The sequence below is a fragment of the Stegostoma tigrinum genome, chromosome 7 (assembly GCF_030684315.1).
Source record: "Stegostoma tigrinum isolate sSteTig4 chromosome 7, sSteTig4.hap1, whole genome shotgun sequence".
NCBI classification, from domain to species: Eukaryota; Metazoa; Chordata; class Chondrichthyes; order Orectolobiformes; family Stegostomatidae; genus Stegostoma; species Stegostoma tigrinum.
Genome location: NC_081360.1, coordinates 79650216 through 79675559, shown reverse-complemented (window position 1 = coordinate 79675559; position 25344 = coordinate 79650216). Strand labels below are relative to the sequence as shown.

Here is a 25344-nt window from a genome sequence, read left to right as displayed (position 1 = left end):
CAGCAATGTTAACCGCTGAACCACTGTGCCATCCGAGTCTTTAGGTCTTTTGGGCTTCATCTAGGGTCTCACAGAAGTTGCAGGAAAGACGGTTGAAATGTTGGTTCTAATTTTCACAATGATGGTCGCTTTGGATTGAAAGGTAGCAACTATTTATTCAGAATGGGAGGGAAACAGAAAGCAGGAAACTATAAAACCAGCTGCTTAACGTTTGTTATACAGAAGATATCATGAATAATTTATAGCAGGTAGTCAGAAATGTTCAAGATTATCAGGTAGAGTCAGCATGAGTTTGTGAAAGTGAAATCATATAATCAATTTATTGACGTTCTTTGAAGAGTTAATATGTGTCATGGATAAAGGGAAATCAGTGGTTGTACCATACTTAGATTCCCACAAGGTCTTTGATAGGGTATCACATCAAAGCTTATTGCAGAAAGTAAATGTTCAAGGTGTAAGCGATAATATATTGGCATAGAAGATCAGCTAGTCAATGGCAAACAGACTACACATAAATATGTCACTTTCTGGTTGGCAATATATAATGAGTGATATCCCATAGGGATCACTACAGGACTTCAACTTACAATTTAGATAAATGAAAATCGATGAAGGAAAGGTTGTCTGACTGCTCACTATGCTTATGACACAATGAATAGGTGGAAAAGTAATTTGTGAAAAGACCTTAAGGAGGCTACAAAGTGATATATATATAGGCTACACAAGTGTTTGAAGCTCTGCACAATGGAAATAGACTGTGATGGACTATAGTGTGGGGAAATGTGACATTGTTTAAATGTTGAGAGATTGCAGAGCTTTGAGGTACAGAGGCTATTGGTATTTTACTGTAAGGATTGAAAGAGACTCGAATGCGGGTACAGCAAGTAATTAGGAAAGCAAATTGAATATTTATATTGATTATTTATTATGTGGGAAATTGACAATAGTAAGGGATTATGCTGCACTTTTAATGGGGCACTGGTGAGGCCAAATTTGGAGTACAGAATATGAGTTTATGGGGAAAGTTTGGACAGGCTGCGTTTGAATCAGCTAAAGTTTAGCAACGAAAGAAGAAACTTGATTGAATCATATAAGAGCTTAAGGGATCTTTTCAGGGTGGATGTGGACAAAAATGTTTCCTCTTGTGGAAGTATTTATACCCAGGGATCATCATTTCAAAGTAAGGGATCACTCATTTGAGACAGGATGAAGAGAAGCGTTTTTCTCTCAAGAAGGTCATTAATCTTTTAAACTACATTCTTGAAAAGGTTGAAATAGAGTCTGTGAATATCACATGGGTATATAGCTTCTTGTAAGCAAGGGATGAAAAGTTATCGGGGTAGGCAAGAATTGGATTTGATCAGCCATGATCGTCTGTATGCTGGAACAGACGTAACGTGCCAAATGGTCTATTCCTGCTTTTAAATTATTTGTTCCTATGTTATGTCACTGTATCAACAGTAAGTAATATTCCTTGTACCCATCACTTATGGGCTCTCTGACCTACATTGCATCCCTTTTAATTATTGGAAAAATAGTTTCAACCATTACAGCTTGAATTTAAATGTTAAATGGAAAAAAAAGAGCTCCTGGCTCTCTTAGGGACTTGATAAGTGTGTGTTGAACTGTTTCCTTTCGACAATGACAGAGAAATGACACACACCTCTGCAGATAAATCTTGCGTCATTTAGTCGCATTGGGTCATGTTTCTATTTCACACCAGTAATCATTTTTGTTGCTGTCTTCTTGTGGTTATGTTTTAATATTATAGTTTTAAGGCAGTGGCTAACATGTGCTGTAAATTGTCTAGAGACCTGGTCAACTAATTTTGATCTAGATAATGGAATGTCTTGGCACATTAAAGAAGTTCGGCAAACTAAACATTTGTACGATCCTTTCTCATTTTGAAATAACACAGTTATCTGGAACTTCTGACTCATAATTCCTGTACATATTGTATCTGAATAGAAGCTAATTTTGGGAAAAAAACAGCAATGGTGAGTCAATTATACTTTGCACTAATTGGTAATTTTAAAAAGTTATGCTCTGTGATAATAAACACAAATTTCACATAAAATAAAGTAAGGCTGTTACGTCCAGAAGATTGAAAAAAGTATAGCTGATGGACTAAAATTCCTGAAACTTATGCTGCTTGTGACAGAACATTGTCCTGTCATTATGAAGTTTATCATGAAGTGAATGTTTCAGCTAACGGTTAATATAACTTTCGAAAACAGTCTAATCTAAAGAAAGTCTTGCTCTATTTAAAATGCCATTGGCTTTTATGCACGCCTGAAACATTCCATGAAATTTAATAGTAGTTTTAAGTATCCCTTTATAACACTGTTCCCCTGTCTAAGTCACAACATTTAATTGTTTAATTGCAAGCTGCAAATATTTGCCATTGCTGTGTGTAAATATGTGCAAAGTATATGAGAAAAATATCATTGGCCTACAATAAATGTTTTAATTAAACTTTCCAAATGCTATTTTTTCCGCTGAAGTTTGTAAGAACATCAAGAGTCTTCAAAGTCAGAGTGACATTTTTGGGAGCACACTGCTTTCGCTCCATTAAATTCTTTGTGCAAACAATCTCTCTGGCATACTACAGATTTGCTAATATGGTGGTCTCCAATGATTTGAGATCCCATGTCAAAGTCAGTGATCTAGAAAATAAAAAGTATTAATCTATGGTTTAAAGGGCTTAGTGTTTGGTAAACAAGATCAAAAGAAATTCTGAAAAATATAATATTTGAAGATTGACTGAATAGCAATACTTGCAAAAATACCATCTTTCTGAACTGAAGATCATTAAAACGATTGAAAAGCTTTTGTCTCATCCTTCAATCATTCAGCCTATCCTCAATGGGTCTCTCTCAATAGTCAACTGAGCATGCTTAATTGGAATGTGTTATGAGAATATGCTTCTTTTATACCAACAGCAACATGGGGGAGAATTCTATAATGCATTGAGGTCCTTTTCCAATGAAAATCTATTGCTAACTCTCTTTTCTTAAGCCAACACATGGTCAAGTTCATTACTGTCTAACTGCTGAAAGTGCTTTAGTTGTCAAATACTGGTTAATTGCTATAAACTGCTGTGTGTTGAGGTGAATAATATTTACAACATGATCAAGTAGTGCCTCTAAAATACTTGGATTCCCACGATCATTTAACTAAAAAGTGACTTAGACTTTACCAAGGGAGTTTACAGAAGTTAGGTAACTCATATACATAAAAGTGGCTGGTTTGACTCTGGACGTCATCTTTAAAAAGAAGGTCACTCTTAGTATTAACAGTTACAGGTTTCTGAACAGATTTCCTTTGAATAATTCTGATGAACCAAAGGCAACAGGAATGTTTGCTAACTTGTTTTCAGCAGAACAAAAACAAACATTGCAAATCTATAGGGGAATGAAGAAAAAAATAAAAAGACCAAGGTAAGTGTTTCAAAGCAAACATCCATTAAATGATGCACAAATTATTCCAGCGTTTAAACATGGCTTTCTCAGCATGATGAAAAGAGGATTAATCATCAAATATCAGTCTGATTTCAAATGCCAGGTTTCAACATAAGCTGACGGGAGGGAAAGGCAACAACAAAGAGGGCAGGAATAGTACAGCGCACCACAGGGAGTACTTCTGATTTGAGCTGCGAAAGGATTTCTTTGTTGAAACCTTTCTCAAAGCAAACATCAGTACCATATAACTGCAATTGGCAGCATTTACCAAATAGCCTACCTGTCTATAAAGTCTAATCCCCCGTGCATCAGAGGAAGCCTTTAAAATTCTACGTATAGAAAAATGACATAAGGCTAAGGATTAACTATGAGGCTGCCAATTATAAGTTTTTCTTCTTTTTATGAGTATCTTAAGTTAGAGTTATTGAACGAAATGCTCAATCTTGATATAACATGAGGGGGCTCACTTGAAAGCTTCATTACTCCTTTTCATTTGTCATATAAGGCAAATTTCCAACACATCAAAATTGTATAATAAAACTTCTGAACAAAACTCCAAACAACAATAATGTATACCTCTACAGTGGTAACTATTTCAGTATTCTTAGCAAATGAAAAGCTGCGGCGTAAATGATTTAGAGGGATACACTGAATCCAAAACATGTTTTGGTTGAAATATTGTCAAGGTGACCTTGAGAAAAATAATTATGAATCATGACTTTAAAAATGTTTGTAATCAGTTTACAAAGGCGCATCAGGATCATTGACATATCAAATTTTAATTAATTGAAAAGTTAAAAAAAAAATTATTGTTCAGTGAAATCTTGCACCCAGTCCAACCAGCTTCTGCGTATGACATAACAAAGTGTGGAGCTGGATGAACACAGCAGGCCAAGCAGCATCTCAGGAGGACAAAAGCTGACGTTTCCGGCCTAGACCCTTGATCAGAGAGGGGGATGGGGAGAGGGAACTGGAATAAATAAGGAGAGAGGGGGAGGCGGACTGAAGATGGAGAGAAAAGAAGATAGGTGGAGAGGAGAGTGTAGGTGGGGAGGTAGGGAGGAGATAGGTCAGTCCAGGGAAGACGGACAGGTCAAGGAGGTGGGATGAGGTTAGTAGGTCGGAAATGGAGGTGCGGCTTGAGGTGGGAGGAAGGGATGGGTGAGAGGAAGAACAGCTAAGGGAGGCAGAGACAGGCTGGGCTGGTTTTGGCATGCAGTGGGTGGGGGGGAAGAGCTGGGCTGGTTGTGTGGTGCAGTGGGGGGAGGGGACGAACTGGGCTGGTTTCGGGATGCGGTGGAGGAAGGGGAGATTTTGAAGCTGGCGAAGTCCACATTGGTATCAATGGCTTCACCAGCTTCAAAATCTCCCCTTCTCCCACCGCATCCCAAAACCAGCCCAATTCGTCCCCTGCCCCCACTGCATCACACAACCAGCCCAGCTCATCCCCTCCACCCATTGCATCCCAAAACCATCCCAGCCTGCCTCTGCCTCCTTAACCTGTTCTTCCTCTCACCCATCCCTTCCTCCCACCTCAAGCCGCACCTCCATTTCCTAACTACTAACCTCATCCCAGTTCCTTGACCTGTCCATCTTCCCTGGACTGCCCTATCCCCTCCCTACTTCCCCACCTATACTCTCCTCTCCACCTATCTTCTTTTCTCTCCATCTTCGGTCCGCCTCCCCCCTCTCTCCCTATTTATTCCAGAACCCTCTCCCCATCCCCCTCTCTGATGAAGGGTCTAGGCCCGAAACATCAGCTTTTGTGCTCCTGAGATGCTGCTTGGCTTGCTGTGTTCACCCAGCTCCACACTTTGTTATCTTGGGCTCTCCAGCATCTGCATTCCCATTATCTCTGCGTATGACATGCTGTGTCAATGTATTATGATCCCAGCCCAATGGTGGCTGCTTTGCTGAGAAAGTCTGTCCCTTTACTGAGGGCTACAAGGCCTCGTGAAGTTTCAAAGTTAGATGCTTCACATACTCACCTCAGGTTTGTTATTTTGGGAGTGAAGTTGAATTTTCTGATTTGTTCACATCAGAATTAAAATGTAAGAAATCTAACTTTCACTGTTGTTGGTCCTGATGAGTGTAAGATGGAAACCTTTGACTTCATATCTCTTTTTAGCAAAGTTTATGCTCTATCATTATCACGCAATCATTTATTTCTGAGTCTGACTTAGTAGCAACAATAATGAAATATATCACTGTATGAGAAGCAAAATAAAGCTTGCCAAAATGAACAAAATGTCTTATTGGAGAATGCATGGAATAGAACCATGCAAGTCAAATAAGCTGTTTACATGATTTTTCTATGTATCAATGTGCTCCCCATCAAGCATCAGGCAAAATATTAATGACATCTGCCAAAGGAACACTGAAATTTTGAAATCTTGAAGTTGAGGGTCGACAATTTACAAGCAATTCAGCCTACCTTTAAAAAATTGCTCATGTATAAGTCAACAGAAACAAAAAACTGGCCAGGTTTGCATGATGCCTGTGCCTTTCAAAACATTCCAAAGAGGGCACTCTTTTAGCTTTAACAGTGTCAGCAGTGCATTTTTCACCATACTTTGGCAACGCTATAGCTGTGTTTTAAACATTGGCATATTTGCCATCCCTCATGTGAGCAACCTTATGTCACAGTATTTTTCAAAGAATCTGAAAATGTCAACATTTGATTAAAAAATGTAGACACATGAAAGTGGCAGAAAAAGGTAGGTAATCCACAAAGAACACATTTTTGAATAGAACAGAATCTAGGCATGTCTAACAATGCCACCAATTATCATGCCTTATATTTTATGCATATTTATGAATGTAAGAAAATCATTTGATTGCAATGTATGAACACAGCACTAAGGTGTAGGAGAAGGACATTCAGCACGTATTTAATTTGATCATGGCTAATCGGGTGGTGGTCCCATCTCCACTTTCCTATCTGCCCCCATAATCTTTACCTTCCTTGATTGATAAGAATTTATCTAATATTTCCTTGAATATATTTAATAACCAAGCCTTTGCTGCTTTCTGGAGAAGAGAATTTCACTTCCTCACGATCCCTGGAAGGAAAACATTTCTCTTCATCTCCATCCTAAAAGAGGACTTCTTATTCTTCAAATTTTATCCCTTTGTTTATTCATCTACATAAGAGGAAATATCTTCTCAGTATTGAACCAAACAGCTTCCCTAAGACTCTTACATATATCAACATGATCACCTCTCACTCTTCTAAACTCAAATTGGTGTAGACCCAACGATAAAATCAATGCTTCATCCCAGAAACGGTTTGAGTAAACCTTCTCTGAATTACTTTGAATGCAATTTTGGCATTTTTCTCACATGAGGCCAAAATCTCACACTTTACTCCAGATGTGGCCTCACTTAGGACTTGTACAGCTGCAGTAAAATTTCCCTACAGCTGACTCTGCTATAATGTGACAGTTATGTTCTTGCGCAACTTCACTTCATAGAAAATTGCTCTAGTGAAATAATTGGGCCTATGGGAAAAGCAGGGTTAGGGCTCGACCACCAAAGATATCATCCAAAATCTCTCAAAAATCACTCAAATGTCTAACACAAAGGATAGCACAATTTGAATAAATGTTTAATTCATAGCTAATAATGAAATAAAAGTAAATTTGACACCTTACCTTGAAAAAAACGTCAAGGTGACTTAAGTGGGGAGGAGGTTTTGAGTTTGCTCTGTTGCTAAGACAGGGACTCAGGGTCTTCACCATCATCATCATCACCCTCAGGTGCAGTTGTGGTTGCAGGGTTAGTATGAAAATAGTTAATCCAGAAGTGAATGGCTGTGATTCATGGTCTTCTGACTGTTTCTTGGGGGCTGGCTTAAAAACAAAATCCAGTTTTTGCTGCTTTGCCCTTTGTCTTCATTCATGAAAAAGCTGTTCATAGGGTGCCAAATAAGAACTTAATCCACAAACTGCTACCCTGCTGAATTTTGCATTGCACTGCTTCTCAATTTCCCTCCCGGTAGAAGACAAAACAAGAGTGGAAAGCTCTTGTGATGCTGCATCCTGGAGTTCATCTTCTTCACCTCCGGCCTCCACTTCCCTCTCAGTGACAAGTTATTGTAAATCAACTGGAGAGAAGTCTTCATAGTGGGACTCAAGCAGCTCCTCAACATCCTCACTCTCCACTTGTTCAAATCCAAGTTGGTTTGCAAGATCAATACAATATTCTTTGATTCTTGGGAGCTTCTCTGATGGATCAAAGCCTTTAAAATCTTGCAAAACATTCTGGGAGAAGTTTCTGCCAAACTGCATGCAAGCAGTCCGAACTGACATTACCCCAAATCTTCATAATAATGTCAATTGCATTCTTGATTTTAAAGCTCTTCCAAAATTGAAGAACACTGTCCTTATCCCCCTCAGTCTCTTAAATATGCACCTTAAATAATAAGCTTTAAAAGCTGCTACAGCATCCTGGTCGATGGGATGAAGGGGAGAGGATGTGTTTGGAGGTAGAAATAACACTTTGAAATAACACCTTTGGGATCACATTATAGCCAACACAAGTTTGTGTTTTAGAAGTAGTGTTTCCCCAATTCATCAGTTGCATTATAGCCAATTTGCATTGCTGGCACACGTGTTATAGCAGAACCGACTATCATTTTAATCTCTAATGCCCTTGGAATCAACACCAATATTTCATTTGCCTTCTAATTCATTTGCTGTACATGTTCATTAGCTTCTGGTGATTCATGTGTCAGGATACCCAGATCTCTCTATACCACTAAGTCATGCAGTCTATGTTTATATAGTATATTTTGTACTTTATCCTTCTTGCCAAAGTGGACAAGTGCACATGTTCCCACGTTAAAGTTCATCTATCATTTTTTTTGTCCAATTACGTAATCTGTCCATATCATTTTGAATACTCTTTAGCTCATCTTGACAACTTGCACATCCAGCCCAACTTGGAATCATCAGCAAATTTAGTTACCATGCATTCAGTCTTCCATCCAAATCATTGATATAAGTTGCAAATAATTGATCCCTATGGTACCCTACTACTTAGAGTTAGCAAATCATTTACCTCTACAGTCTGCAAACTGTTAGTCAACCAATGCTTTATCCATGCTGATACATGATCTCTGGCCCCTTGTGCCCTTACCTTGCTTTGTAACATTTTATTTGATACATGATCAATTATTTTTAGGAATATACCACGGTATTGAAGATTATAATGGAATCTCCACAGTGTGTTGGTAGGCCATTTGACCCATACTGACCCTCCAAAGAGTATCTCACCCAGGCCCACCCCTGCCCTATCCCAGTAAATCCTGCATTTCCCGTGGCTAATCCACCTAAACTGCACATCTTTGGACTGTGGGAGGAAACCGGAATACCCACAGGAAACCCATGCAGACAAAGGGAGAATGTGTAAACAAACAAACATTTTCCCAAGGCTGTAACTGAACCAAGTGCCTGGCACTGTGGGGCAGCAGTGCTAACCACTGAGCCACCATGCCACCCAACTGGCTCATAATTGCAGTCTTAAATCATAATGAGCAATGAGAGGTTTGCAATCACAGAAACATGCCCATTTGTAGTGCAGATAAAAACATTTTCCTTTTAAGGATGCACTTGGGCTGCTATTTCTTAGCCCAATGTGGTGTTGATAATTTTGGAATTATCATTTCCAATTGATTCAGAACCTACTTAAAAGCCAAAATAAATATAAAATGGCCACCATGCTCTTAAATACTATAAAAATGCAAAAACATTAATCCATCATCACAAATTCTATTAGTTTACATTCAATAGAACACAGTTGTTGTTATGACAAAGCATAAAAGTATTATTTCAGAATATAGTTGCTTAATTGTTTTTGTTTAGAATTCAACAAGATGCTTTTACCTTGACTCATCAGCAGCATTGTCTGAAGGACCAAATTCATCAAAGTTTGTCAGAAATAGTTTTTCATCACTGCAGTTGCCACCAAGGGCAAGAAGTGATCAAACAGACTCAAAAAGGTATAATACTTTAAAAATTCTATAAAAAAAGCTTGGTGCCATAAACAATGCAAAAGAGGAATTATCAAAAATGGTTTTAAGAAGTCTCCTGGATTATTCCTAATTTGAGCTGGAACGGAATTCTCCTCTAAGTTGATTGATGACAATGCCACAGAATACACCAGTGTTTATTGCTTCATCTATTCTTTATACCAGGTAGTACTAGACTAAAATATATTTCACAACCTACACTTCTGTTACAAATACATTGCAATAAGAATTGTTACAACAAAGCTAATTTAGCTCATTTTATTACATCACATGTTGCTCTCCTTCATATATCTCTTCGGTGATTCTGTGTTAAGTACATTTTGAAAGTCAGCTACAGTATCAACTTATCAGCTAAGATTTAGACAATGGTGGAACTTGTGACAGAACCTCAAAGTCTGATATAATTTATTTGTAATGGTTTCACCTCACGAATAAATTGTCTGTCTAGTGACCTAGATTTATACTAACGCCCTTGCAGAATCTGCTAAATAATAGCAACAAACTTTGACCTTGGTGCTGATGTCTGCAATATCATGGGTAAACTAAATGAGAATGAACACTGACAGTTTAGAAGTGCTTATTTGCTTATCCACAGTCCCAGCAGACACTATAGGGGATTAGGAATACTTTCAACTTCCAGCAGTAAGGAATCACAATGTTGAACATTTCTAGGCAGCACAACAGAACATAAAAGAGCCAGAGAATTCTTTTGCTGAGCAAAGCATTGCAAATCTTTTCAGATGATTACTTTGTCTGGTTTTGTTGTCTTCACTGCGATTTTCCAACATAAACAGGAGTGTTTCCTATTGCCATAACTGTTTAAGTAATTCATGAAAGATCAGTGGTTATCATTAGCTACTGTTGATTCTCTTTTGTTTAGAATAGTAAACAGCGGGTGGTTGAGGGATGGAAGGAGAAGACTGGGAGTGTTGATGGGGGCACGGGGGTTATGTTGGGGTCAGCAGAGTGGAGGCGATTTGTGCTCTGTCTTGGTGGGCACTTTTTCAAGGAGGAAGAAATAAATGACTATTCCTTGAATAATGAATTTGACACAAATTTTACCAAAGAGTCAAATATTAATTTATTAGCAATTTATTTTCAGCAGAAAATTGGTGGTTGCCATAGGTGATAAATTAAACAACTTGAATGAAGGATTCAGAGTTCAGACCTTTAGGGGATGCTGGATTATTTTTCAATGTCATGAGGTCTTCCACTCATCTGAATTAGCAAATCATGTCTTTTTTAGCAACATATTGTCAAACTTGAAATGCCAGCTCTACGAATGACTTAACTAAACAAAATAAATATAATTACCTGGTACAGAAATAAAAAAAGAGGAAGAGGATTTGAGATACAATGTGGAATCTAATCATCAAAATAATTTGGTAATTGGTCTTTCTCTTTGTTAAAAGATCTGTAGTAAGTGAATTTTCATTTTGTTCCTGGCTACAAGAGCAATTCAGAGGATAGGAAGTTGGTGGCTCGTAACTCAGCTCCTGACTCCTCAATCCTGAACCATGTGATGGAATTCCTTCCACATGAGTGCAGCTTCAACAACAGTTAAGAATATTGACATTATCCAAAAAAAAGCAGCCTGCTTAATAGAAACCCATACAGCAACCTGAAATATCACAAAAAACCACCATTGGCACCCCTGAGGCATGATGATGTACCTTCCACAACATGCAGGAGCTTGCCAACTTTCCATGATTCTATCATTTTGAAGGCTACCAGATGAATGAAACATCAGAATTTGTACTTTTCCCTCCGAGCAGTGTATCACCCTGACTTAGAACCATATTACTGTTCCATCACTGTCAATGGTCAAAATTCTGGAATTTCGATCCTAATACCACAATGGATAGCAATGGTTCACCTTCTTGACGGCATTTAGGTGCGTGTAATAAATGTGTGCTTTTGCTAGCGATTTTCTCATGAACAAATCGAAAAAAAAATAAGTACTTTGCAGAATGTGATTGCACATGACATTCAAAGAAGAACTTACTTATGAGAAGTTGCAATGCTAAAATACTTACTTATTGATTTTCTGTGTTCAGGCTTTGCTTCTTTTGGATTGGATTTGCTGTTGTTTTCACCCTCATTCCTACTCAGTTCTTCACTGCTTGAGCTTTTCCAGATGCTGATTGCTGATGTGGAAGTTCCCTTCTTTGACCACAATGTCATGAATAGATACCAATAGGGAAAAAAGGGGGGTATATTCATTACCATATTTGCAAAACTATAATTAATGTACACGTGCCAATGGCCTATTTTCAATAAAATTACGGAAGAATAAAAGTAGGTACAATAACACACTGTGACTCAGGTTTTTTTGCCTTTGATTTATTCCACAGCAAATTCCCATACAATGCGAGATCACAGATGATGGCACCAAAAAAGCGAAGCCTCTAAAAAGGAAAAGAGGGAAACCAACATCCAAAAAAACTAACATATCTTTCATACCATCTATTAACTGTTCCAAAGCACCACTGACTGACCCTTTTGAATGTCTCTCTGATTAAATCTCTTGATTGTGAGATGGTGTTGATGAGTGGGTAAGAGGGAGAAGAGAAATATTTTGAAGAATGTAAGTTGGTGGACTGCACCATGAACTGCTGAGAAGCAGCACAGTGATGCCATTTATATTATTTCATTGTACTAGGCACTGAGAGCAGAAATAAAACTCTATCTTTGAATTTTCCAAATTGGACAACAACCTGCAACCTGCTATTACCCCCAATGCCCATCACCTGATTAAGCTGAAAAGTTACAACACACCCAATGTGACAATTTATTTCATTGCAATTTTCCACTCTTCTTTAATAGACAAGTTGTCTACACCATGAATTGCTTTTTCTTAACCAACACAGACACCAGAAATCATGCAAAAAGTTTATGCTCACATTATGCTTTATATTATCATTAATATCATTTGTTGTAGAGGATCTTCATAAAGTAAAATTGTAAACTAACTAAGACAAACACGCAGACCAGAGATAGCAAGAACTGCAGACACTGGAGTCAGAGGCAACACAATATAGACATGGAGGAACACAGCAGGCCAGGCAGCATCAGAGGAGCAGGAATGTTAACATTTTGGAAGGGTCCCAACATGAAACATCAACTTTCCTGCTCTTCAAATGCTGCCTGGCCTGCTGTGTCGAACACTCTGACCAGACTTCTACAAAATACAGGAGAGTCTGTAATATAGGAACTAATAGGCTTAAAGTATTAAATCATTGCAAACAGAATCTCTACAGTGTGGAAGCAGGCCCTTCAGTCCAACAAATCCACACTGACCCTCAGAACATCCCACCCAGACCCATTCCCCCATAACACACCTAATCTACATATCCCTGAACACTATGGGCAATTTAGCATGGCCAATCCACCTAGGCTGCACATCTTTGGATTGCGGGAGGAAACCAGAGCACCCAAAGGAAACCCATGCAGACATGGGGAGAATGTGCAAAGTCCACACAGACAGTTGCCCGAGGGTGGAATTGAGCCTTGGTCCCTGGTGCTGTGAGGCTGCAGTGCTAACCACTGAGCCAAAGTTACAATTAATGAAAAGTATGGTTAAGAAGTGGCAGAAAAATATCGGTAAAAACACATATGCCTTTGAGTCAGAAAGTTGTAGATCCATGTCTCACTCAAGCACAAAATCTGGACAGACATTTGGTATCCCGGCCAATACTTATACCTCAAACAGTATAGCTAAGGAAAGAAATTGCCCTGTTATTATGTAGGATCAAAGTACTGCAGACACTGGAATCTGTATTGAAAACAAAAATTGCTGGAGATCACAGCAGATCAGGCAACACCACTGACAGTAAACAAGCTAATGTTTCGAGTCTTATCTAGATTTGAAATGTAAACTTGTTCTCTCTGCATGGATGCTGCCCGACCCGCGGTGATCGCCAGCATTTTTGTTTTCAATACCCTGTTATTATCTTGTTTTGGGGAGCATGCAATACATAAGTTGAATATTATATTTCTGAAATTAAGAGAAATCAATTAAAAAGTAATTCATCATCTCCAAATCATTTTGGGATGTCCTAGGATTGTGAAAATATTATATAAATGCAATTAAATGGAGAAAATGCTGGAGAAACTCAGCAGGTTGGCTAACATGTAAAGGGGCAAAGCTACCTGATTTGTTGAAGGTTTCCAGCATTTTCTCTTTTTATTTTGGTGTTTCCACAGCATTTTGCCTGTATATATGAAAGTCCTTTCATCTTTCTAACTTTAACCCTTGTAAGAAGCAACTTATTTCAGTTTAATGCCTGACTTAATTAATTTAGTTCTTTCTTAAATTCTGTTGCTTGTGAGTGTGTTGCAAGACAGAAAAAAAATCAAGGATAAATAACACAGAATAGATTCTGGTGCTTTTCCTACAGAATCACTTCAATTGAAAATATTTTTGTAAACTTTAAAGACATTAATTACGATCAGTTAAAATGATACATGATCTCATTGAATCAAGATGGAAAAGATTGGGCTCACAAATAGGAATCAGTATATCTGTTTGTGTCAACTATGAAGAGCTCAGGGTCATTTATAAATTATTACCTGTGAATGAATTTCAAAATGTTAGTTCACTTCTGGTAGTGTAAAGTCAGAGTACAAATTTATGGGTAACATTTTAATATAACTGAACTTGATGCGCACTACAAATGCACATTATGTCCTATTTGAGTCATTTCAGGTCTGTTTTAAATTTAAAAACATCATGCCAAACCATTTTATAGAAAATATGCAAAAAGGGATTAACAATGCCACAGGGAGCTATAAACAAAAGAAACATGGTCTAAAGGGGCTGATCAGAGCTTGAGAAGCTCAGGAAATATATGGGAAAGTATTTTTTTGGCAAAAAATCTAAAAATGTTTATTGTGCAACTTCTAAGACAGATTGAACAAATAATCAACTCCTTTCATTTGTTTCCAAGGCAAACTATTTTAGTTAATGTTAAGAGTTAAAAGCATTATACGCACCAATTTGTCAATCACGTGTCTGATGGCCTGGTACCAGTCATGTATACTATCATCATCTGAATGGAGAAGAAATTCATTCCCTGAGATGGTGGTGAGCTGTGTTAAGAAAAAGAAAACAAGTGCGTAATTTTGTTTAATGCTGTCAACAACGTAAGGATAGCACTGCAATATAATGGGTCAGCACATAATTCATTATGATTTTAATCCAATTAGTGAAAATCATCATTGGAATTGCTCCTAAAAATGACTAAAATTCACCTAATTCTTTTTCTTCTAGTTATCACATTATGCAATGACAATAGGAGATTAATTAATGCCTCTTTGCAACCCACTCTGAATTACTTATTACATGCATGTCTATCCAAAACAGTGACGGGAATATTACACGATTCCATCTATTTCAGTTCATTTTCTTAACTTTAATTGTACAAGAAAAAGTTCAAATGAAAGTAAGACAACAGCTACGCATTCTGTAACAATTTTCAAATGAAATATTAACACTTTTTTCTTACTTGCTATGTAGTTGATGGCTGCCTTTACATTGAGCATTTAATGTTTACATAAGTGAAAACGAATGGATTGTTCAATAATGAAACACACAGTACATGCTAGAACAACTGAAAAGGGGCAGGATAATTACAACTCATCAATGAAAGTAAAACCATTATACTTCTTTGAAGTAACTTCATAAACACTATACAGAGCCTTAAGTTGCATTGAAGCGGAACATAAAGAAATTACACATCTTCTTACTTCTACTCTACAATGCAGGCCAATTGGAAACTTTATTCATTCACAGGATGTGGGCAATGCCAACCTAGCCAGCATTAATTGCACATTCCTAGATGCTCTTAAGAAGATAGTTGTGAGCTGCTTCTTTGAACCACTGCAATACATTTGGTTGAGAGAGTGTTTATATGGTGCCAGTGGTAATGTACCTACCCTGAGCCTGGAGACCCAGGTTCATGTGCCACCTGGTCTATAGATGTGCCATAATATCTCTGGAAATAGATACAAATTAAAAATTGGTTTAGGTCGGCACACATTGCCATTAGGGACAGAGTTCTGTGTCTGTCACTCTTGTCCCTCTCAATGAAAGTGGTTTTGGAAGGAGTTGTTGAGGACCCTTGGTGAATTTCCATGGAGCATCATGGAGATAACGCACACTGCAGCTACTGAGAGGTAGTATTGGATTAAGCGAATGTTTGTAGATGTGGTACCAATCAAGCGAGCTGCTTTACCTGGATGGTGTCAATCTTCTTGAGGGTTGTTAATGTTGACTATTGTCTTACACTCCTGACTTGCCCTGTAGATGATGGATAGGTTTTGGAGAGTCAGGAGGTGAGTCACTCAACACAGTATTACAAGTGTCTGACCTGCTGTTTCTGGTCAATGGTCCCAACCAGATTGTTGATCATTGATTAATCAGTGACAGTAATGCCATTGATTGTCAATGGATTGTGGTTAGGTTCTCTCTCATTAGAGATAGACTTTGCTTCTCACATGCGTGGTGTGAATGTTACTTGTCAATTGGCAGCCTCCACCTTTCCAGATCTTCTTGCATTTGGACATGAAGTGTTTCAGTATCTGAGGTATCATGAATGATGCTGAACATTGTGCAATCATCACAGGACACCCTCACTTCTGACCTTATGATGGAGGGAAGGTCATTGATGAAGCAGCTGAAGATGGGCATAGGACACAAGCCTGAGGAACTCCTGAACAGATGTCCTGGAACTAAAATGGCAGATATTCAGCAACGATGCCATTCATTCCTTTGTTCTAGATGTGATTCTTTTCAGTGGAAAAAATTCCCTGATAAACATAGATTCCAGTTTTGCTAGGGCTCTTTAATACTACATTAGGTTAAATGTGGATGCGATGTAAAGGGCAGTCACCTCACCTCTGGAATTTAGTTTTTTTGTCCATGTTTGAACCAGCCCTATAGTGAAGTCAGGAGCTGAATGACCCTGGCAAAACCCAAACTGAGTGAAGGTGAACAAGTTATTCCTAAGCAAGCTCTGCTTTATAACATTGGTGATGACTGTTTCCATCTTTTAAGTGATGATCGGGAGTAGACCAACAGGGCAATATTCAGTCAAAGATAACAAGGTGTAGAGCTGGGTGAACACAGCAGTCAAAGCAGCATCAGAGGAGCAGGAAGGCGACGTTTCAGGTTGAGACCCTTCTTCTGAAGAAACGTCAGCTTTCCTGCTCCTCTGATGCTGCTTGGCCTGCTGTGTTCTTCCAGCTCTACACCTTGTTATCTCAGATTCTCCAGTTCCTACTATCTCTGAAACAATATTTGGTCAAGTTGGGTTTGTCCTGCTTTTTGTATACAGGACAGACTTGAAATGAAATTCCCATGTTGTCAGGGAAATGCCACTGTTGTAGCTGCACTCCACCAACTTGGGTAGGGGTGCAACATTTTCAGAAGCACAGAGGTTCAGTTATCTTGCTGGAATGTTGCCAGGGCTCACAGCCTGAACAGTTACCAGTACCTGCATTTTGATGTCATGTGGAGTGAATGAAATTGTCTGAAGATTAGCATCTGTGATTCCAGGGACCTCTGAAGATGGCCAAGAGAGATCATCCTCTCAGCACTTCTGGCCGAAGACTGTTGAAAATGCTTTAGCCTTATCTTTTGCACTGATGTTCTGGTCATTGAAAAAGATAGGGATATTTGTGGAGCTTCCTCCTCCAGTGAATTGCCTTATTGCCCATCACCATTCATAATTATATGTGGCAGGGCTGCTGAGCTTAGGTCTGATCTATTGGTATTGGAATCACTTAGCTCTGTACATCACTTGTTGCTTAAACAATTTCATACACAGATAGACATGTTTGGCTTTCCCAGATTTTCAGCTCATTTTTAGGTATGCCAGGTGCTATTCCTTGCACATCTTCCTTCACTCTTCATTGTAAAATACAGGCTGGATAGGGGAAGGACATCAGTGAACCAAATGTTACGTAATGGAAAATAGATTCATCATTTGATCTTTATTTTGAAATTTGCTCATTGAATTCATCACATGCCTGGTGGGGTACAAACCGGGTCCCCAGAAGATTAGAACAGGTTGAGGTGCGTATTTGGAGGTCTGGATCACCCCACAGACACCAAATAAAATGTTCAGGCAGACATTGATATGGCCACACTTCATGCCCACCTGAATGAGGCAAGAGGCTGATTTCTATCTGGAAATCATGTCCTGTGCTGGTGGTAGAACTCACTTGCAACTTTTGGTTACATGTTAGCAGTTTGAGCTTTTCTGTCAAATGTATAACTAGTAGCCCTTTGAAGATGTGAAGTTCAGAAATGGCAAGATACATGGTTTCTGGTGGGATACATCTCCTGGCCTCAAAAGAAAACTTTTCTTGTTGCCCCCAGCCCAACACAGTTCCTCTCTCCTTGACCACTGCCTTCCATGCAATATCTAATTTTAGCATATCAAGATGTCCACTAGATCATCTTGAGTTTTCAGCATTTGGACTGAATAATACCTGAACATTGTTTGGACCTTGTCACTTCATGCTACTTTGGGCAGAAATGAATATATGAAAGTAAAAATTAGCAGCAGGAGTTAGCCATTCAGCCCCTTGTGCCTGCTCTACCAATGAATAAGATCACGACTGATTTGATCGTCACCTCAAATTCACATTCTTACCTATCCCTTTAATTCCCCAGCCTAAAGGATATTCAAGGACTTGCTTCCACTACCTTTTCAGGAAGTAAGTTTCAAAGTCAGAGACTTTTGAAATAAACTTGTATCTCATCCAGAACTGGAGGGCATGTCAGACAAGCAGTTCACATCACGGAGATAGTGGATGGTTAGTCAGTGGAGATGACAACCAGAGTTGGCTGTCATCAGTGTACTTATAGCGCTGAAATTATGCCGTCAAATCAGCTCATTAATGGCAATATGTAAACAGGAAATTGTAGGGAACTAAAACATATTCCTTATGTGAAGGTGCAGGGTAGGGAAAATAAATCATTCCAGGGTATTTCTGGTTATTGGTCGAGTAAGTAAAAGTGGAACAAACATTGCGGTGTATGTGGAAGTGAGACTTTTAAGGATGGCTAAATCCGTAACTGCATAGAGCCTACAGAATTCTTAACAGGATCAATGAGGGAAATGCAGGAAGAAAGCTTCGCCTGGCTGTGAGGTCACTTAAGATTGAAATAAAGAAGAACTTCTTCACTCAGAGGATGATGAATATCGGAAATTCTCTTTCCCAACACATGCGGACACTTAAGCTAGGTTCAAGACAGAGACTGATAGACGTCTAGATATTAAAGATATCAACAGATATCAGGATAATGCTAGAAAGTGGCCTTAAGGTGAAGGATTAGCCATGATCTTGTTGAATAATGGAGCAGGCTTGAGGGGCTGAAAGCTGTTCCTATTTCCTATTTTCTGATAGTTTTTTTGGCATACATGACATTCAAAGGATGAAATGTCTTTATCTGTTTCAAACATTATTGAAAAAACATGTTTATTTTGGAGTACAACCTTGTAAAATATAACCCCATTGTTAAATTGTTCTGCAAAGAATGCAGTATTTGTGTTATTATAGTGCAATGATACTTTCTAACCTCTGCAGGTTCTATGATGATGATAGAATGTTTGGGTGACCTTCAAATTAACCACTGCCTGCAAAGTTACTTTTGTAAATTCAAGCTGATATTTGTAGGTTAAAAAATGTCAAACATGGCGTTATTCTGAAGAATGCTAACCCACTTTGAGTGTGTTTGATTGTTTCCTTCTGATACTGAGGGTATTATCTCCAGACAATAACGGACACCAGACTGACCCATAGACTTTATGAAGATCAATCATTTCCTCTCCTTGGTGACTTGTAAGATATTTATTGCTAAGATGTTAGAAGGGATCTGCCTTTCCAACTGGCCAGTTTTTCTTACCTCCAATGTATAACAACTTTGAGAATACTGAAAATCATTTTGTGGAATAAGATAAAGTGGAAATATCAAAATAAATTAGGATGCACAAATTTGAGGATTTATAGAGTAATCCAACATTTAATGAGCTCCCCTTAGAGAACTTACATTCTAAAGTAGATGTAAGCTGTGCGATTTAAATATGTATATTTATATATATTTTATTATCATTTATTTTAGAGATTAGATTTTGAACAAGTGGCATGTAGGCTTTTATTTGTGTGTATAGGGATGGTATAATGATTAACTTGTAAGTACTTCTGGACGCATGACTGTTTTAACCAATAGGAGAGAAGGAGTCCCTGGGGTGTTAACAGGAAAAATGGAAATTTGCTGATATTGGGAGAGTGGACAGAGGGCATGTTGACAAGCACTGGGTTGCCTGTGGTTTGAAGGATCAGAATTATTCTACGAAGCAGAAAGTTCATAGCTTGGAAGAATTTGTCTTCTGTTCACAAAATTTTGGTTGAAGTTAGATGTATGAAACAGTTTCTCCTGTAGAAAGTGTTAATTCAGAAAAAAAATAGGAAATAGGTAACCTCAGACTAAGCATTTTAGTTTGTAAGTTCAAATTCAAAAAGGCATTTGATTAGAACACTGAAGGGGTTATATGAAGCAGAAAAATATGTTAGCTGAGTTTTGTGACTACTCAGCAAGGACTTAATTGTACTCTCAAGCCCACGAATTGAAAGAAACAGTTAAGTTAACCTATATCTATGTTAGAAGACTAAATTCTCACTGTATCATGGACTGTTGGAAGGCAAGGAAAGTTTCTTGGGGAGCTACTGTAAGTTTTGAAATCTTTCAAATTGTGTTACATGTAAATAGCCTGGTTGATTTTATTTTACTTTTATTTCTTTCAGATAATAAACACCTCTTCTATCATTAAATCAAAACCTGCAGTATTTCACACTTGTGCTTGCGTGAAAGACATTCTTGTTAAATAAAAACAATAGTAAAATTATCCATCAAGCCAAATTTCAACCTGGGATTTGACTTTTCCAGTAATAACATCAGCTGGATCATGACAATACACTTTACGAAACTACAGTAATCAAGTTGCAAGGGGTAAAAACGTTTTGAGGAATATGGTAATGTGTACATTTTTAATCACAATGTCAAGTTCATCTGTGTTTTCATTTCAGTCTAAAAACATCTCAGTGTCTTTTTCTGTAACATATCACACAAGGCTGATGATATTATGGTAAAATAACATCTACTTGTAAAATGGTGCTTAAAAATAGCAGTAGCTCTGAATTAATATCCAAAGGATTCACCAATGGATTTATGGATCAAAAGTATTTATGTAACAGGTTAGTAATGAATTGGCTCACGTCTGTGAAGGTCTATTTCATATGTTAACAATCTAGGCCATGATTTAAGGGGAAAGATCTAAGTGAAATTCAAAAAACCTGTCAATTGTAAAATCAAAATGATTAAATTAGATATTATGAAAACGGATAAAGAGTTAAAACCATAAAAATGGCCAAAGGCAATAATTCAACAGTATCTCATTTTAATAAATGCATTTTGCTGCATGTTGGTTCTCTATTGCTCAAGAAAGGCAAACCTCATAGCTGACAAGATCTTCGAAGGAACATATTGCTGCAAGTTATATCCACTAGTCAAAAAATGCAGGCAAGCATAATAATTAAAAGGAAACACAGCATTTTCAGCCAAAATGTAAAAATAAGTGTTGGAGATATGCTTCTGTATAGTTCCCTTGTAAACTATAATACTGCACAGATTGTGAAGATTGACACTGAATCTGGTGCTATCATTCATTATTGCCATGTCACTCAGCTTCTTGGCTCACTCAAGCTCAATCTGTGACATGTTTGTGATTATCATACTCATTTAGTAACTATATGGCATATGGAACACAAATACTATTTAGCTGCTTAGGGTTGGGTCATTCGCTTCTAAAATGCCACCAAACTGGAATAATTTAATGTCCACATTACACTTATATGAGGCTCCAAAACCAAACAAAAATCAATAATCTCAGTCTTTTAACTACTTGACATTCTGAGAGCACTTAAAATACAGCATTTAACTGAAAAAACCCACAACTGAATATGAGTCACAGATTGTGTTTAAAGACTTGGTTCATAATCTGCACCTAAGCAACGGGTAGTAGGTTTAATAAGCAATAAAAACCAAAACAAAATCAGAACTGTTTTTTGGCCCCAGAACATTTATGGGCCACAACTATCATTGCTAAATCATGAAAGCATTAATGACATGCAATTTAAATGTTCATTTTTGCATCAGAGGTATGATGAAGACCAATATACTTTAACAAATAGGAAAAACTGGAAGTCTTCTTTCTCACTAAATTATTTCTTTAAAAATAGTCTAATGATGCAAGTATAAAATATCAAAAATTCCAACTTATACAAGTTTGGTCAATGTCATTCAGATCCAACTTTCCTTTTAATTTTACATAATATTGATATAATTCAGTCAGAACATCTAAGGGGCCTAATTTCAGCTGTGTTCTGAATTGGTGTTCACAGGTAAAGTAATTTTTGAATAGTAGTGGAATTAAATAGCATTTTTGCCATACGCCTCATGGTAGATTTTCTGATGTACACTAACATGTAAAACTAGATTTAGCATGCTCATTGATTGGTGACTGTTTAACACAACAACAATCTCAATCCTTTGAATTACTTGTTGCTAATTCATTCATGGGGTGCAGGATCACTGGCTGGCATAATATTTATTTCCCATCTCTAATTGCTCAGAAGGTAGTTGAAATTCAATTGTATTGCCATGGGTCTGGAGTCACACGTAGGCCAGACCAGTTAAGGACAGCGCTTTCCTTCCCTAAAGGATATTTGTGAACCAAATAGGTTTTTCCAATGACCAACAACTGTTTCATGATCACTATTATATCCTTAATTCCGGGAATTATATTCATAAATCCAGATTTTTATTGATTTCGAGTCCTGGTCACCAGAACATTGCCTGGATCCCTGGATTAACAGCCCAACAATAAGATCACAAGACTATTGCCTCCCCTTTGGCCTTCATTGCAAGAAAACTTGAGTTCAGAAGTAGAGATGTCTTATTCCAGTTATACAGGACCTTCGTGAGGCCACACCTAGGATAGCGAGATCAGTTTTCATCTTCCTAGCTCAGAGACGATATATTTGCCATAGGGGAAATGCAGTAAAGGTTCACTAGTTTGACATCAGGAATGGCAGGACTGTTCACTGAACAGAAATTGGTTCAACTAGGCCTTTATTCTTCAGGGTTTATAACAATTAGGAGGGATCTGATTGAAACACTTAGAAGCTTAACAAGGCTAGACCAGGCTCACTAACGTCCTTGAGGGAAGGAAACTGCCATCTTTCCCTGGTCTGGCCTACACGTGACTCCAAACCCACAGCAATGTGGTTGACTCTAAGCTGCCTGTAGGGCTTACAGGGATGGGCAAAAAATGCTGCCTAGTCAGCAACACCCTTTTCCTGTGAATGACTAATAAACAAGATTTGATGCAGAGAGGATATTTCCCTGGTTGGAGCATCTAGAATCAGGGGTCACAGTCTCAAAATACAGAGGAGGCCATTTAATCCTGAGATGAGGAACATTTCTTCACTCAAAGGTGATCAACCTGTGGGATTCGCTGTCATAGAAGTTGCGGAGATCAGGTCTCTGGGTATATTCAGTAAAGAGCTTGACAAATGTTTAGACACTAAAAGTATCAAGGGCTATGCAGAGAAAGCAGGAGAATGAAATAGATGATTTCCATGATCAGATTGAATGGCAAAGCAGGCCCAGTGGATGGAATGGCCCCTTTCTGCACCTTATTCCTATATTTTTCTAATAAGGACACATCACACATCATTATTTACTTGAAGTAATGTATTTGGATTATTAGCTTCTGACACAGTCTGTAGCTTTAATGTTAATGTGGCATAGTATGATACAGTGATCGTATGATGCAGTCATAGTATGATACTGTCTAACTGAATCAAAGGGCGGCTGAGAGTCATCACAGCAGAATTCTGGGAGACATCACCACAGTCATCACAACTGTACAGCAGGTCAGAGAGAACCTGGTGTCAAGGAGTAGTTAGTTTGGTAGGGAGATGGGACTCTGAATAAGGGAGGGGCTATTGAGAAGTCAGGGAAAAATACATTAACCATTGAATGCAAGTTTACTATTCAGGATAGTCAGAGGCACAATGAAGGGAGGGAAAAGACTTCTGGTTTAAAGTGCATTTATTACAATGCATGAGGCCTGACTGTAAGGAAGATGAGCTCAGAGCATGAATTGGGTCTGGGCACTGGGATATTGTAGCGAGAACAGAAGCATGGCTGATAGTAGGGCAGGACTGGCAGCTCAATGTCCCAGGATACAGAAGCTGCAGGCTTGACTTAAGTACCTGTAAGCGGGAAGGGGGAATTACCGTTTTGATAAGGGTGGACATAACAACAGTGCTTGGAGGGGATATTCTTAAGGGGTCATCATATGAGGCCATATGGTTAGATCTTAGAAACAAGAAGGGGATGGTCACTCTGTTGGGACTGTATTATAGACTCTAAGTAGCCAGGAGCAAATGTGAGGAGAGATTGCAGATACCTGCAGGAATAATTGAGGAGTAATGGTTGGAGATTTTAATTTCTCCTGTATTGACTGAGCCATCCAGAGTGTAAAAGGCCTGGATGGGGTAGAATTTGTCAAATGTGTCCAAGAGAGTTTTCTAAATCAATATGTCGAGGGCCCTACTTGAGGGGATGCATCACAGGACTTCCTCTTAGGAAACAAGGTCGGGCAAGTGTCTGAAATGTCAGTCAGAGAGCTGAGTCCAGTGATCATAGCTCTTAGTTTTAACACAGTTATGGAAAAAGATAGAATAGGTTAAAGTGCTAAGCTGGATCAAGGCCAACTTGGGTGAGTCTGTTTGATGGAAAAGGTTTGAGTGTCAAATGGAAGGCTTTTAAAAGCGTGATATCAGGAGCCCAGGGTCAGTATGTCCCTGTTAGGGTGAAGGGAAAAGCTGACAGGTTTAGGGATTCCTGGCTGATGAGGGATATTGAGGCTCTGGTCGGAAAAATGAAGAAGGAATGCATTGGGTTGAAGCTATCAGGCTTAAGTGAATCCCTAGATGACTTCAAAAAGTGTAAGAGCACACTTGAGGGAAATCAGAAGAGCAAAAAAAATGGTATGAGATGGATCTGGTAGATAAGATCAAAGATAATGCCAAGAGATTCTATGGGTATGTTAAGATAAAAGGGTAGCTAGGGAAAGAATACATCCCCTTAAAGTGTTTACTGAGGAGAGAATCATGGATGCTAAGGAAATAAGGGAACCAAATGGGGATGTTTTGGGCTGCACACATGTTACCAAAGGGAAGGTTTTTGCAGCCTTTGGCCACATTAAGATGGATAAACCGCCTGGGCCTGATCAAGTCTATCCTCAGATATTGTGGGAGGCTCAAGAAGAAATTGCAGAGGCCCTCACAGGGACTTTTTCTTCAACTTTAGCCACTGGTGAAGTTCCAGAAGACGACAGGATGGCTAATGTTTTTTCCATTATTTAGGAAAGACGGCAAAGACAATCCAAGGAACTACAGGCTAGTGAGCCCGACATCAGTGGTAGGCAAGTTATCAGAAAGGATATTGAGGGACATTATCAACCAATATTTGGATAGTCAAGGTCTGATTAAGAATAGTCAGCATGGATTTATGCTTGAGAAGTCATGTCTAATAATACTTTTTGAGTTTTTCAAAATGGTATCCAAGAGGATAGATGAGTGTAGGGCAGTGAATGTTGTCTCTATGGACTTTAGTAAGGCCTTTGACAAGGTCCCAAATGGCAGGCTAGTCATGAAAGCTACATTGCATGGGATCCAAGGAAAGCTCGCTAATTGGATTCAAAATTGGCT

The 25344-nt window shown here is 38.4% G+C and overlaps 1 protein-coding gene across 2 annotated transcripts in view; it reads right to left on the bottom strand.

Annotated features, from left to right (window-relative positions):
• LOC125453778 (rho GTPase-activating protein 15-like) overlaps positions 1-25344 on the bottom strand; it is a 729405-nt gene that overhangs the window by 328624 nt on the left and 375437 nt on the right. For both annotated transcript variants that reach the window (XM_048533693.2, XM_059647442.1), the window contains exons 8-9: positions 14488-14583; positions 11529-11658 (exon numbers count right to left, since the gene is read on the bottom strand). In XM_048533693.2, coding sequence (XP_048389650.1) covers positions 11529-11658; positions 14488-14583 — 226 coding nt within the window. The remainder of the gene's footprint in view (positions 1-11528; positions 11659-14487; positions 14584-25344) is intronic.